At 41.7% G+C, this 16316-nt stretch overlaps 1 protein-coding gene across 1 annotated transcript; it reads left to right on the plus strand.

Moving 5' to 3' along the window:
* Window positions 1-8135: 8135 nt before the first annotated feature.
* Window positions 8136-16093, plus strand: sparcl1 (SPARC-like 1). The gene is made up of 11 exons (XM_036516872.1): window positions 8136-8294; window positions 9852-9919; window positions 10193-10258; window positions 10514-11380; window positions 11893-11995; window positions 12455-12576; window positions 12893-13013; window positions 13410-13546; window positions 13739-13887; window positions 14657-14805; window positions 15550-16093. The coding sequence occupies exons 2-11, from the start codon at window positions 9866-9868 to the stop codon at window positions 15576-15578; spliced, it is 1797 nt and encodes a 598-aa protein (XP_036372765.1). The 5' UTR covers window positions 8136-8294; window positions 9852-9865; the 3' UTR covers window positions 15579-16093.
* The last annotated feature ends 223 nt before the right edge of the window (window positions 16094-16316 follow it).

Below are 16316 nucleotides of genomic sequence, written 5' to 3' on the forward strand. Positions count from 1 at the left end.
GTTATATATTAATTACATTAATTATATTGTTTTTGTGTATATATACACACACAATATGTATAAATATATAATATATAGTATTAAAATATGTATAATACAGTTAGATATTATGAGTGCTTTATATATTACAGAATATATATATAAGCGCCACTACAATTCACACATTAAGAACAGTTAAAGCTAAAGTGCTACAGTGGTCAGATTGAACAATGGCCTTAGTTCCCTATATAAGAGGTTCCACTTGCTGGGATTGGCTGCAGGCTGATAGTGTGTAAATGTACCTGTGCTTCAGAGGACTCCAGCTCAGAGGACAGTGCAGCTGATGAGCTCTGGGTCTGTGGAACACAAAGACACTCTTAAGAACTCATACACATATAATACGGCCTGTAATTCCAATGTGCCTCATTGCTGGATTTCAGAAATGAATTTAAGCGGCTGTTGTGTATTATTGAAATGAAGGACAAAATGATTAAGTTTAAAGAGAAAGCATATATTGTGGTTAGGTCAAATATAGCCCTGTGTGTTAATGAGTGTCAGTAATTGTGAGTAAAATAAAGGACTCATTATCGGTTGACTGTGTTGACATCAATGTATATTTTCATTTTTTTATTGGGAATATGTAATAATTGCGGAAGTTTTGGCATTCAGACACTACTCAGCATTTCCTAACAAAGGACACTTACTAAAAGCCTTTACCCTGAGCCTGAGTACGCTCAAATCACCATAAATGATCTGGTAATTATAATGCCTTGCTGCTTGTGTCTGGGGGGGTTGTGGGGTCTGCGCACTTTCACTGAAGCCAGACACTTAATCATGCAATCTGACTGATCATTATCTTGGCTGGATATTTCCAGCTCCTCTCTTCATAGGGGAGAGTATCAGTGCTTTTACAGACAGCTGGAGAATCAGCAAGATTACAGCCCTGCAAAGCAAGATCTCAGAATCTTCATAACCCTCATTCTGAAACACAGTCCACCGCTGATGGGTAACTGTGTCTAACTGTTCTTAAAACGCTGCTGTATGGGCGTCTCCTTAGCTGACTGCGCGAGTTTGTGCAGTGCAGACAGGCTAGCCTTCGAGGCGAATCTGAGGTTCGGTGCAGGTACCAATTACACCAATAATCCCGTTCAGAGCCCTTCAATGAGGGAGGCAGACAGTTTGTTTGTTTGTGAGCTGTTTTTAGATGCTGTTATTTGCCCTGTCTAGCCCCACTGTGTATTCTCCAGTAACAAATCCATCAGGGCTAAAAGGTGTCGGGCTCCAGGGGTATTTCTGCCTGAGCTCAGACCTTTGGAATAGAGAGTCTGTAACTTCTACAGCTCTGGGTCCTTCATTCTGAATAACTATACATGTTTTCTTAAACTTCCACAATACTTTTCATGAAGTTCAGTCACTGTTTAACTCATGTTCATATGTAAGAAACAACAGCCAACACAACAATCACTGTTTAAACCTGTAAATCAAAATTAAGGACGAAGCACCATAGCAGATAGATCGAGCGTCCCCTTAGTCTCACATGTGAAGGATCACACTCACTGAGTTCGCCTCAAGGCCAATCCCTTCTAAAACACCTTTCTGGAGAATCTGGGGAGCGGAAACAGGAATCAGAAAGAACAACCCCAATTATGTTCGTGCTTAAATAATTAAGCGAGTGTTTGTGATTTTATAACGTTCTTGACGAAACATACTTACAGGGACAGAAAATGCTACTCCCAGCAGGTACGCGATCACTACGGCGGTCTTCATTCTGTCTCAGATGACACAAACGCAGCAGTTACCATGCACCGCTCAGGACAGCGTGAGCAATAATCAACACACAGCAATCATTCCATTAGACATTCAAGTTATTCAGGAAAGAACTCATATACCTTCAGGGGCCGTCTTACATTGGCAGCCCTAAGATACAGCTATAAAAACCAAAAATTTCTTTTGGGCTCTTAAAAGGATGCAGTGATCAAACTTTACACCTGACTTTTAATCAATCGTGAGCTATTCGTTTAGTAACTAATGCTCCACATCAATCCACTTTCTTTCGGTCAGTTAACAGTTTTAACTTTCTGCCGATCACATTTTGCCATAATCTAAATAAAATACTAATTAGCAAACATAAATATAAAACTTTTCATTTTATATGAAAATTTCATTAGATCTACAATGAAGCGACAGGTCGATTCAAAACCTACCTTTCTCAGTTGATGATATAACAACACAGTTTAGTCCAACAATGGAGACGAGGATTATGTTGTGATGAGTAATCAGTCCCTGAGTCTTCTTTCCGAGGGCAAATGCTGAAAAAGGCAACGCCAGGCTTAAAGGATCTGCTGAACTGGCGAGCCAGACGGAGCTATTTATCACGGTGTCGCAGGTGAAAGCGACGCATCCTTGCAGCCGGGGTCAGCTCCCCCTCTTTCCGCCCGCCGGGCGCTGTCGGAGGTGTGTGCGTTCCGGAATGCGCCGGTGGTCCAAGAACGCTTCCGATCGCCCCTTTTCAGCAAGACCGTCTTTAACAGACGCGTCTAATTTTAGACGAATATTATAGGGTGTGCGACTGCGCGAGCTTTCGCCCACGGCGGGGAGAGACGATCGCTATAACTGCATGGCATCTTCCTGTAGGATAATTTATTTTCTCAAACTCAAAAAAAAAACAAAAAAACAAAAAAAAAACACCTTTTTTGGCGCTACGGAAGTTTACACGTTTACTCATCACTCATCGTAGAATGTGTCTATGATATAGAGCATTGCTCTGGCATTTTAATATATGTCTTATTTACTTGCATTGTTAGAATCAACATGAACAAGACAATCATTAATTAAATTAACTTAAAGGCTGATTTATTGTCTACTGTATATAAACTGAATGGAGTGGAATTCATATAAATGAGGTAAACAACCGGGTAAAAGGATTTTTTTGTTGTTGTTTACACCATTGTTAAACATTCCTTGGCTCCCTTTGAGTGCACTATATTTTATTCACTCGTGGCGGATGGCTCGTGGCTGTAGATCTATTCATTCGCGATTCTGACACATAACTCAGGATCAGGATTCTTCGGGAGATTTGCGCACGTTTAATTACGCTTTAAATGAACTTCAGTTGTGACACCTACATCTGCATCTATGGGAACGTCTGTACAGCCCAACACGTTCCACAAACGCAGTCTTCATTTGTGAACAATATCATTCACAATGATGATGCATGGCTATAGACAGAAAGTGTTTCTGCATTTCTAACAAGCAAAGTACGTCACCCCCCAACTCCCCCAATGCATGGCACTTCCTGAACACTGTCTCTCTTATTTGATGATGTGTGATGACTAAGACCTCTTCCCCTGCATGAATGTCAATACCTTCAAGTTAGTTAAAAAGCTCCTGTGGGTTCCAGGAACACATAAAAAAAATGCCACTCAAAAAGAACGGAACCCCGCCTTCCTGTCTGGAAAGCTACCAGCTCTAATTGCAGATGATGTCAAGTAAAAAGTCCACGTTACGTACGCGCTTGCTGTCCATCACTGTCCCTGCCATTCTCTTAATAATTACCACTGTCTGTAAACCCACGCCGTCTAATTCGTCTCATTCATTAAATCCTCAGGTCGCTTGCTGTTCCTGTTCTGTTTCACAGTGCGTTTACCCCTGGGAGATAAACAGGATAGGAAATATGACTATGAAGTGACATCATTCCAGATCCGGAGTCCAGAAACCAGTTTAATTAATGCTGTTGGTAAATACTGATGTTGGCCCAAGTGCAATGTGAGTACACAGTGTCAGTATACCAAAAATTCTGTTATATCTGTTGATATGAAACTTTTTGAACTTTGTGACTATTAAGGTTCTCGGAGTGTATGAATTGTTGGAGACGTTTCACCCTAACTGACTCTTGGCTGATGAATTAAGGTATTTGGGGTTGGGCTAGGTGAACACTTCGATTGGGGGGGGGGGGGGGGGGGGGATCTCCTGGGAAAACCAAGCTGCTGCTGGCAGTGTTGTCAGTGGGCCAGTCTTCCATCTAGACCAGTGTTTCTCAACCCTCTCCTGGAGGGCCCCCTGCCCTGCATGTTTTAGATCTCTCCCTGTTCCAACACAGCTGATTCAAATGATCAACTCGTTATGAACTCCTGAAGCTGCCTAATAAACTGATCATTTGAATCAGCTGTGTTAGAGCAGGGAGAGATCTAAAACATGCAGGGCAGGCAGCCCTCCAGGAGAGGGTTGAGAAACACTGCTCTAGACCAAGCAGAAGGCCAGTGCCCCAGTACACTTTACAGAGGCTGGCTTTCAGATGACATTCAGCTCCAGACTCAGTGTGGTCATTAAAAGTTACAGTCCTGGACTTGCCACAAGAACAGGGGGTTCCCCAATAGACTGAAGGCCAAATTCTCAAGCAGGCTCTTCCATATTGGCCATCTGAACATCCTACAGTTTTACTGGTTAAATAATTAAAATGTCTGCCTCAAATCTCCACAGTGATGCTACACACTGATTGTACAAAGTGGCTCTCCCCAGTCACTGATCTCACTGTTTTTAGAGGGAAATTAAATCAGGAAGTCATTCAATCTGTAGAAAACAGCACAGTTCAACCCTTCTGCATACGTACTACAACAAAAATGCGCTTGCAGCCCAGGTCTGTGCTTGAGCAAAGGCTGTGAGAATCCCGTCTGAAACACATACTCGAAGCTTCAGAGCTGAAAGGTGGAGGTTGACAACGCCCAGGTGTCATTTCCGGTTCTCTTTCCGGGCTACTGCAACTCTCCTGCTGAAATAACACACACGACTTTGAATCCAGAAACTCCAGGTCCTGTGCTGTGTGGGCCTGTGACTAAAGCCTGGGAAATTACAATGTTAAAATTGGCAGCATGGGAAGATTCTTCTGTGAGGACACTAATGATGCTTCGTTCACTTGTCTGTTGTTTCTGTGAGCGGAAAATGAATTTTGCTGCTGAATTTTTTGTTATGAAATCAAGGGACATTTAACAGCCATGATCCATTTTCCTCTCAAGGACGCACGAAAAGACAAGGGCTTGTAGGTACCATTGTCATTGGGGTGTTTTTTTTAGGCACCCACACACATAATAACATGGGAGGAATGCTACTTCCCATATGCGCTGTTTACTTACAGCCCTTCAGCTTACCTCATTAGTTTCTATGACATTTGTTGTGTACATTCCTTCCTGAATACCCATATTTGGTGCTGCATTCCAGCGTCCCTCGGTATTTCACGTCTTGACCTCATGCCAGGAAGTGTTTGGTCTCACCGTGTAATTATACGACGCAGTGAACTTTCTGTGCCCGGCAGCCGTGTTGCTTCCAAGCACGTGGGGAAGTGCCTCTCATATGGACCACCAGAAGAAGATGTGAAACCCGAAATCATTTCAGTGTATCAACGTGTAGCCAGTGAAAGTACATATTATTGACTCTTCCAAATGTATGGCTCCCCTCAATGTCTATTTATGGATATAACATGCTTACTAGTCAATCATTGTAATGCAGCCTTCGTTTCTGTGAGAAACATTTGATCAGTGAGCATTGTGCACAGCATCATAATACTTATGTACATGTACAGTTCATGTGGGCACCTGCAATAAAGAGAAGAGTGAACCCAAATGCAGAGAGAGCTCAAGTCATAAGAGGTTTGGTGCAAAAAATAAAGTTACCTTTACTAGAGACTCACAAGATACAGGCCTTGGAAAGCACACAAACTCTCACAAGATACAGGCCTTGGAAAGCACACAAACTCTCACAAGATACAGGCCTTGGAAAGCATACAAACTACGACAACCAAAGACCAAACAAAGACAGGGACAATGGGCAGGACCCAATCACAGAGAACACAGGTGCAAACAATAACTAATCAGCGCAGGTGAAACACATGAACTAGATAAGACAGATACCACAAAGAAGTTATGTGGCCATCTAGTGGCCAACCTGGGAAGCATGTGCCAATGTTCTTCCTGATCAAGCAACCAGTGAAAACAAACTTACCTGGTGTAAGCAACAAACATTATGTGATTTTCATATAAACATATTTTATGTGATATAAGTTTTTACAACTCAGAATTTAAATAATTTAATTTAATTATTTAAAACTTAGATGTACATATATGAATGCAATTTAATTTCACTTCGGCTGTTGTTGGATTGTCCAAATAAGTGGAATCATCAAGTGAATTAGATTTAAAGATTTGAGCTTTTTTCCTTCAGCTCCATAATATGGAAGCTTGAGTCAAGCATAAGTCAATTATGAATAGCTATGTCTAGCTGATTAACTTTGGTGGCAGTAAAATAATTAAAACGATCCTCTGTGCTGCAGTGACAAAAAGTTTGAGGTTTCGAATAATGAATTGAAAGGAAATACCTTATAACTTTGAAATTAAATAAATTAAAACAGCAGCAGTCTTATTTAGCATGTATCCAAGAGGATGTATATCCGGTGTCAGGGGTCTGTAACAACAGTGAATTTCAGAAGAGATACTTTCTCACTGATCCTGACTATTTTTCTCTGGCTTGCGGCGACATCGTGGTTGAGTCACTTGTAATTCATACAGTATGTGAGTCACTGGGCACAATGCTATCAATTTACACAGCACAGGCCAGTAGTATTCGAGGGGAAGTATGTGGTTTTATTTAGACTCCCACTTAAACCGGAGTGCAACTTTAATTGCCATCAACTATTGTTAGAAAGTTTATTAATACCGAAATACATCAGCATTGAAGTACTCTTAAAACTCTCTGACCTTAAATGACACCTTATGTTTTTTTTTAATGTTGCTTGGCTTTGTAAAACACATCTACCCTTACTTACAAATTGTATGATGTTATATTTTAATGTCACTGAAATGATATCAGCTAGATAGCCATGTGGGATTTTACACAGGAACATGTGCAAATCACCCCAGAAGTATGCATTTCCTGGAAGCAAATCCTATGAGTTTATTTTCTGGCAATGGATATCTAATCCTTTAAAATGCACAATGTAAAGCACAGCATCATGAAGTACCATCATAATTATCGCAATACCAAGGATGCACTTTAAATTTCTTTAAATTTTCAGTAAAAATTTCTGTAGTGAAAATGGTCTAGTTAGTTTCCGCTGACTCTCTGCAGGCTCTGATGCGCTGGACTTTGGCGATGACCTTCCACGTTATGGGTTTTTGTTTTTCTCCACCAGAGGGCAGCAAACATTCAGACACGGTTAGAATTCACGGGTGCGCCACGGTGCGTTCAGTCAATTATGACAACTTCAAACAGCCAACAGCTCTGTTGGCTTTAAATGAACTGCCACACGCTCATTTGAAATATGCTCATTTTGAGTGCCTGCATACACAAAAACATATACATCCTTGCATGAATGTAGTGTTGTAGCAGGTCACATGGACTTTACTGCCATTTTCATGTAAAGAAATATTAGGATTTCACAAGTCATGCATGTCTATGTCTCAGTTGTGTTATCTCTGAACCTCTGAAACACGATGTCACTTTTATACCCTTTTAAACTCAGACATGAAGGTATGCAGTTATGTGTGGTTATGTAAGGATTATATTCTAAAACAAATACCTGTTTACCCAAAGACATCACAGCAGACATATACCAAGGGATCTGTTATGACCACCGTGCCACAGTTTATTTTAAGGGCCTTTCTACTGAAAGTGAAGTTAAGTGCAAAAGCTGTAAAACGCATAACAGTTAGGAAACAGGGGATAACATTTACATCTGAATACACTTGAAAAATACATTTTACTCAACAAATGTGATGCAACATCCTGCACAAACTTGATTATTTCATGTTTATGATGTGCTCTCTAGTGTTGAAACGTCATAAATTCAAGCATACTCAACTGAATGTAACATATTAATAATAATAATGATAAGAATAAGAATAACAACAACAACAACAATAATAATACTACTAATAATAATAATAATAATAATAATTATTATTATTATTATTATTATTATTATTATTACTACTACTACTACTGCTACTACTATTGTTATTGTGTTATACAGCTATATCAAATCAAGGTGGATCAAGCTTCAACAGAGGCGAATAATCCAGCATTCCCTGACCCCCCCCCCCAACCCCCCCCCTGCTCAGGGGCAGTTTGTACTGTAGGCTGTTTCTTTAGCCTGGTCCATTGTGTGGCTTCGCTCTGTGTTTCCAGGCAAGGGCTGGGGAATAAAAAGGCCGGAGGGCTGTGATTGTAGTAGAGCCGCTGCAGTGAGCGCCGGCCGTCTCTGCTCAGACGGACACATGTGAGGATACCAGACGCACACCCCCTCTCTCCGCAGACGCCAGCCTCAGGTAATCTCCTGCGGGACTCCCTCTCTGTCCTTTCTGTCTATTTATTTAGCATCAGGTGAAACTGTGCTGATGTGAACACGTTCAGGAAGAAAATGCTTGAGGAAGGCACTGATGGTAAATTTCAATGTTAATCGATGTTATTTAGCTGAATTAGTGCAAACATTTCACGTACTAGTATTGCATGATTGCAGTATTGCATTGCAACGATACAGATGTAGAAGAGAGTACTGAAAGAAAGAGAAAAGACAAAAAAATGCATGAATTGGAACAGTAGTAGATACTGGGGTGGAATTCATACAATAATAAAACATGAAATCTTATTGAACATTTGCTGCTAAATCAGCCTTAAAGATGCAGTTGTACCAGTGAAATATTGTCTCTTTGTAAATAAAGCAACTACTACTTATGATAAACATGTCATGATAGTAAGTAATAGTTGCATTGCAAACCAACATAAAACAAAACAAAACAAAAAGGTTAAGGTATTAAACAGACATTTGAATCATTGTTTTCAAGACCGAAGTCTTCAGTATGAGCAATAAAACTATCTGTAATAAAAACACCTTAAAATTTATTCAAGATGTAGCATGAAAGAAACTGACTTTGCTATTTACCTAGAAAACATAATCAGACTTCTGAACTTGAGCAAAGTAATTTATCATCTTTTGGCAAGCAATATCTTCACGCCTTAGTGACCCTCCAGGGCTGGCCCGCTGAAGCATTGTCCTCCGGGACAGGGCGTGATAATGGCCGCATTGTTCAGGCCAGGAGACAGAAAAGTTTGTGTATGCAGTCATCTCTTTTTCCAGTCTAGTAGCCTGCACTGTTTACTTTGCCCTGCCGGACTTTCAATGTGACTTTTTTTTTTCGAGAGGGGCACATCCCAGAACCTGTTGCTGTGGCAACGCAGCTTGCGGATTTGCGCCCCTCCGCCGTGGCCAGCCATTCAGATTGAGGTCTCTGTATGTCGGGTAAAATGCCCGGCCTTTCGGGCTGTCGCTGGCACATAAAGAGGATGGGATGCTGGTCTGATGGAAACGGAAAACAGAAACAAAATGGCAGCCCCAACGTCTGTTTATTTTGATCTGGTTAGCCATCTTGTTACACCCTGCTGCGGTGAAGAACATTCGCAGAATCAGACGTTGCAGCAGATATTGTTTATGAATTTAATACTTAAATATGGGCCTCTTTTCTCAATATAACAGTAATAAATTTTGTCTAGTTACTTGGGAAAAGCTTTTGAGTAAGAAGCCCATAGTTTCCTTTTTTTTACATAAAGGTTGTCACTGATTTCGGCAAAGGTTGAACGTGTAATGTTGGCAATGCATCCAAAGTTATAGTCAAAGCCACAGTCCACAATCCACATCCACATACACAGTCCACAATCCACATCCACAGTCCACATTTAAAGCAAAATAATTTTGAGCACAATTGAAATGCATGTCGAAATGAAACAGTCAACCAACTGCAAACGTAAGTGTGTGCAGTCCTTTGTCCACAGAAAAGAAATATAAATGCCAGGTATTAGTTTGCTGATGCTTGACTGAATATTTTCAGGTGGAATTCTCAAAATGAAGCCGCACTTCCTGATCCTTAGCCTTTTGGTGTCCGCGTTTGTTGTGTCTGTAAGTATATTTTCTTCTGTTACAGCACTCGTGTATTTTTTCTATGTTCATGTGGAAGTGTAATTCATTACATTAATAAAATACACGTCTGACATACAATAGGTGGTGAAATGGAGTGACATCAAATAGAAGGCCTTAGGTTTTCTCCCGGAAATCATGGAGTATTGTGTAGAAATTTTGGGAAGCTTATTGCAAACGCTGGAGCAATGATTTGTGTATGACGTGCCTTAGTGCCTTTGTTCATCTGATTTATGATCAAAACTCTTCTCCAAGGTAAGAAGTAAACCTCATGGCAAACATCACATTTCATCCAAGACCTCAGTGAGTCTTCAAGAGAAGGTAAAGCACTGGGATTTCTATACAATAATGCACTGCAAAGCTTCATCCCCTTGTCACGATACTATTTCATTGCTAAGTCAAATTAATCCATAATTAAGCACCAATATTTGGTATCATTAATTTTGAAAGAGGTCTCATATCGCATTAATGTGTTTCCAACATGCTTCACCTCTTTTAGAGGAAATGAAGGACAGCGTTAAAAATTATCTTCATGGATGTGGTGTGTTCCCTGTTCTTGCCCCCTTGATCCAAAAGGAGGGTGACCCAGAGGCATCCAATGAGGAGCCAGTGCTTCCGACGTCCATCACATTTGAGGCCAGCAGTCTGGAGCAGGAGGACGCAGATGCCAACTACGAGGATAGCGACGGGCCTACCAAAGAGGTTTTTGGGGCGTCTGAGCAGGACGAGAAGAGCGCCCCAGTTCTGCTGAGCGAGCAAGCCCTGGCCGACCTGCTAGAGGAGTCCGAGGAGGAGGACCAATCAGAGGAGGCTCGGGAAGAGCAGGAGCAGGAGGAGAAGGCTGTGATGGATGAGGGTAGTGAGGACAGTGACATGCAGGAGAGCAACACCAGCACGGAGTCAGAGATCCCGACTGACATGGACTACGCAGGGGACAACGATGGCCAGGACCAAATGGAGGAGGAGGTAAAGCCCCTCACCGATGAGAGCTCAGACCTCCTGCCCGCCGACGGCAACCAGGCTGGCGACGAGATCCCGGAGAGCAGCGACTATGAGTCGCAGGAGGAAAGCAAGGAGGAGGACGCGGGAAGCCGAGAGGAGAGAGACCAGGAGCCGCTCGCAGAGGGCAAAGGTCAGGGGGAAATGGTCGAGGCCAGCCAAGGAGAGAATGAAAAAGGAGGGGCCGATGATGTACAGGAGGCCAAAAACAGTGTGGAGCTGGGGGGCGATGTTGGAGACACAGAGGAGGAGGGTGGCGGCCAGGGCAAGGGCAAAACCAGGAAGCAGAAGAAAATTCAGCGAGTGAACAAGGCCCCTGAGGCCAGCGATGAAACCCGGGCTGACGAGGGCCAAGTGCACCTTCAGAAGAGCGACCCGGAGAAAGACACCGACTCTGCAGACAACACCGTCCACAAGTCCAGAAAGAGGAAGACTGGGAAATGGGTAATTGCACACTGACGTACAAATCCGATTTCTCATATTCTGTGAGTCTTCATAAGGGTATGCTCCTACAGCTGAAAACAAATACAATGTCAAACTGGCAGAAAAATCATAACACCATATGCATAAGATTATGATTTGATTGAACATGCTGAAAGCACAAATCAGTATAATTTATATGTCTGGCAGAGGTATGTCTGTAACTAAAGTAACTAAAACTAGAGAGATTAAATGCATCTGTAAATCAGACACACATCCCAATTTTCCGTTTCCTGCATGAAAGAAACACACAGGTACATACAATGGCATAAATCTATATAAAATTATTATTTACTTTGACAGACTGGTCCTTGTAACCTTGCAATCCTGCTTTTGGCTTTGGTCCTCATAATCAAAACCATGAGCAAATTTTTCTCAAAACAATGTCTAATGTGCACATCGAATATATTTTGCATTTGAACTGTTTGGCCTGACTTTTGATACAGGAAATGACCTCTGACCCTTTACTTGTGCAGGCCCCTCTGGTGGGCATGAACCCCGTGCAGATCAGGGCCACAGAGGAGCTGTACCCCCGAGACAGCCCCCCCCAGGACGAGGGGACGCAGGAAACGCCTGCCAGTAAGCGTTGTTTCAGCGCCCGTTACTCCCAAATCCGGCCGCGCAGGAATGTGCTGATGGGCTTTTCCTGGCTGCCGTAAGAATGTTGTCACTTCGATGGCCATTGCTACCAAAACAAACCGCCTCCCCTGCCTGAGGCTTACGCAGCCAATGAGCTCGCTGTGTTGAACACATCTGTGGTCCTGGGCTCCTCATACTGACATAAGAATGGAATGTGTGCAAACATACAGCAAGGAGCGGAGATATCTGGCAGTGATCGTGTCTTCAGCTTTCACACGCAAACCATGTAAAAACTGTAACCTGTGTGACAACTGAAACCTATGTCGCTCTGGATAAGAGCATCCGCTAAATGACAATATAACATGACGTAATGCAAACGATCACATTTTTTAGGCCCGGGTAATGGGCTCGTTCAGGGTGAGAGCTCGCGTTCCCGGGGTGAGTTTTGCTGTCTTTCAGATCCCTGTGAGAATTTTCGGTGCAAGCGCGGAAAAGCGTGCAGAGTGAATGAGGAGAACCAGCCGGAGTGCGTGTGCCAGGACCCGGCCACCTGCGTCCACAGTGTGACTGACACAGAGCATGTGAGTGTGGGGGGGAATCAGTCAGAAACCCCGCTCCCGTTTCACACAGAAACCCGATGGGAGAGAAACCATTTACCTCCACAGTGAAACCTGATAAAGGTTTGATCAGGATAGTTGTGTGACTAGGAAAATAACAGTTACTTCTAAACATCTAAAAAAGTATGAATTGGAAGAGCCGAATGATGAATTAGTAACCAATGATGATCAGTGACAAGTGAAACGATACTTAAAAGAACAAACTAATACAAAACATAAAACCTTACAGTCGCAGCTTAGCTATTTAGATGACGTTTCTCGTGACCTGTCTTTGATGCAGGTGTGTGGGACGGACAATAAAACGTATGACACCTCCTGTGAGCTCTTTGCGACAAAGTGCAACCTTGAGGGAACCAAGCGTGGCCACCGACTGCACCTGGACTACACAGGACCTTGCAAATGTATCCGAAATTGTTTGACCTCTGTATTGTACCCCAAATACCTATATGGCTCCAATGATTCCAGCATAGCCTCAAGCTTCTTTCTCATGATGTAGAAGTGAAAAGATGGTAGCGCACCCTAGTGGCTAATGCTGTGAACTTGTAACCAGAGGGGTATGGGTTCATATCCCTGGCAAGGCAATGATGTTTTAACCTTGCAGAAGGTACCTGATAGCATTAGCAAGTAACAAGCTGTATACATAGATACAGGCTATGCAGGTTGTCCTGCTGAAAATTCCCACACTACAAATCAGTGCTACCAGTATTCACTAATAATAGTGAATATTGATGTGAATTAATGGTAGTAATGATGCTTGTAGATGAGATCAGTGATGTGTATTTTCTGGGGCCCTGCAGACATCGCCCCCTGCCTCGATGGAGAGCTGGTGCAGTTTCCCCTGCGCATGCGGGATTGGCTGAAGAATGTTCTGCTGCAGCTTTACGAGAATGACAGCCCCGCCCACGGCTTCCTCACACCCAAGCAGCGAATCAGAGTAAGTAACTGCTCCCAAGCAGCCAATCAGAGTGAGTAACTGCTCAGCACTGCCTACAGTTCATTCAGTGATGGTGTCCGTTCGCACACACATGCACACACGCACGCACGCACGGACGCACACACACACACACACACACACACACATTACAGGGAGTCCATGCTCCAACCCTGGGGCTCCTTTGCTGACCAGGTTCAGAAGATCTACGAGAGCGAGCGTCGCCTCCACCCTGGGGACCACCCCATCGAGATGCTGGCGCGAGACTTCGAGAAGAACTACAACATGTACATCTACCCCGTGCACTGGCAGTTCACACAGATGGACCAGCATCCAGCGGACAGGTGCTTTCCCTTACACCACTGAGGCACAGCACACATTTAAGGGAACCACCTGTGTCAGAGTATACTGTGTGTAAAGACACGGCAATAACAATAGCAATGTCACAACATCACATAAATTATGCGACTTTATGTTCATATTCTTGGACATATCATTGATTTAAAAGCACAGTGTCTGGAGGTACATTTGAAAACATTTATATGTACTTGCTTACATGGAAGTTGAAATCCTGTATAGATTCTGTAGAACAGAAGGAGGACAGTTTGGTTAATCCCCTTTAAGGCCCATTATTGATTACACAAATGGCTGAATTTCACAGAAGCCCTAGTATAAAAAGACTTACTTTTAAAAGAAAATTTGCACTTAATCATTTCACAGTGACTTGCAAACTAAATATAACAGGGTGGAGGAACAGTAGTAGAGGTACAAAAATCTTAAATTAAACAACTGAAAGTGTCACTGTACAACACAGTGCTACAATCAACATACTGCTACATATACAAGCGTCATATTAAAGGGGATGACATCAACAAGCCAAATATAAGAGTGCTGGAACAACAATTGGAAAAATAAGAAGAAGCTGTAGCATAAGGGATGCTAGTGTTAGCAGAATGTGGGCCCAGGGAGCCAAGATGCAGCCTTATTACAACCAACTGTCATGTTTCAGAAATGATACATGTATCGAACACATTTTTACATTGTTTAGATGCTATTATATTTATATTTTATTATATTTGGGAGTTGACTGTGTGCATGCTGTGCCCTGTGCAGGTTCCTGTCTCACTCGGAGCTGGCTCCGCTTAGGGTACCCCTGGTACCCATGGAGCACTGCACGTCCCGATTCTTCCAGGAGTGTGACGGCGACAAGGACAAGCAGGTCTCCTTCAGGGAGTGGGCCCACTGCTTCGGCATCAAGGACGGTAAGCGCGGCCCAACGCCAGCCCCAATACCAACAAAACAGAGCAAAAATCATAAATACGCAATTCAGATTTTAGAATGTGAAGGAAGCATTCTCAGATACAAGTCAGTATAGGAAAAATAACAACATTCTTAACAAAAACAAAACCTTATTCAACTACCATTTTTGTAAGACACAAGATTTTCTAGTATCATAGATTTTTTTTCATGACAGTGCATCACCTTAACATGACATTTAAGGAAAAAAAATCAAAATAATCTAAAAATGTGAAAATAATTAAAAAAAATATTTTTAAATATTTCTTTTTAAAGAAATACTTCCAAATCATTCTCTTAAAATAAATTTAAGAAAAATGTCTTCATTTCCAGTTTTAAGAAAAGATGGCAAGCTCAGCAGTCACTCAGATTAATAAAAATTATAAAATAAGAATTTTGTGGCCTACAAATAATGAAAATGTATATCTCTCTGAATTTTATAAGTCAATTTTAAGGTGAAAACCCACTGGCACTTAGACTGAGTAATTATAGTAATTATAATTGTAGGGTGAAATAATACATAATACATGGATTGGCGTGATAACCACTGATAATTATACAGTGCACTGATAATGACACATTTTAAAGTTTCACTGAAATTCACTGAAAAGAAAAAGAAAACGCATAGCTCTTGTGGCTGCTTCAAAACACATTTTGACTACATCATTATGATGACCTATTGACTTTTGTCTCTGCTGTTTTCTCCACAGAGGACATGGATTTGAACTTACTGTTCTAAATTCATACAGCAGCATCTGACCGCCCCTGATATTTGACTGCATTACTCAGCACTGAGGAGAGAGAAATCTAAAATGTGAGGCAGAGAGGAATTGAGTGTGTATATGTTGATTAATCTCATTGTGTGTATTACGAAAACAGGAAATATCGATGGTGGAATATGTTGTGTTGTACTGGAACAGGTGATGGTATCCAAACTATAAATATGTGGATGTTCTACGATTTGCAGCTGCATGATGAAAAAAAATGTATATGTGTAGGCTATGAGCACAAACAATAGACTGTAATTAACCCTTATAACAATGTCAAAGTTGCTGTTTAAAGCTTCACTCCCTAAAGTTGTTTAAAAGATCTCACAGTGAAGAACATGTCAGTTGGTGCTACTACACATTTTTTTTAAGAAGAACAAGCAACAATTTAAAATGCAAAGACAGAACACTTCTTGGGACATTTGTATTCAAATACTGAGTGAAAATGATTAGGGTTCTTTCGCTGTAGAATAAATAAAATATATTAAAGCGGTTTTGTGGCATTCCATTTGTAAAAATATGATGTTTTCTTATGTGCATTAGAATGTTATTATGTGCATAATAACATTCTAATGCATTAGAATGTTATTAGAATTTCTCTGTCTCCTAAATTTGACCCATTGATATAAATACATATTGACATTTCATGCCCCTCTATTTTTCCTGTGATTTTAAAATGATGGTGAAATCAGATCGACAAAAACATTCTT

Source organism: Megalops cyprinoides, chromosome 22 (genome assembly GCF_013368585.1).
Source record: "Megalops cyprinoides isolate fMegCyp1 chromosome 22, fMegCyp1.pri, whole genome shotgun sequence".
Lineage (NCBI taxonomy): Eukaryota > Metazoa > Chordata > Actinopteri > Elopiformes > Megalopidae > Megalops > Megalops cyprinoides.

Coding starts and splice junctions, on each gene's coding strand:
- sparcl1 (XM_036516872.1), top strand. CDS start 9,866: ATGAAGCCGCACTTCCTGATCCTTAGCCTTTTGGTGTCCGCGTTTGTT. Junction 9,920..10,192: donor TGTCCGCGTTTGTTGTGTCT/GTAAGTATATTT, acceptor CTCTTCTCCAAG/GTAAGAAGTAAACCTCATGG. Junction 14,806..15,549: donor CTGCTTCGGCATCAAGGACG/GTAAGCGCGGCC, acceptor TTTTCTCCACAG/AGGACATGGATTTGAACTTA.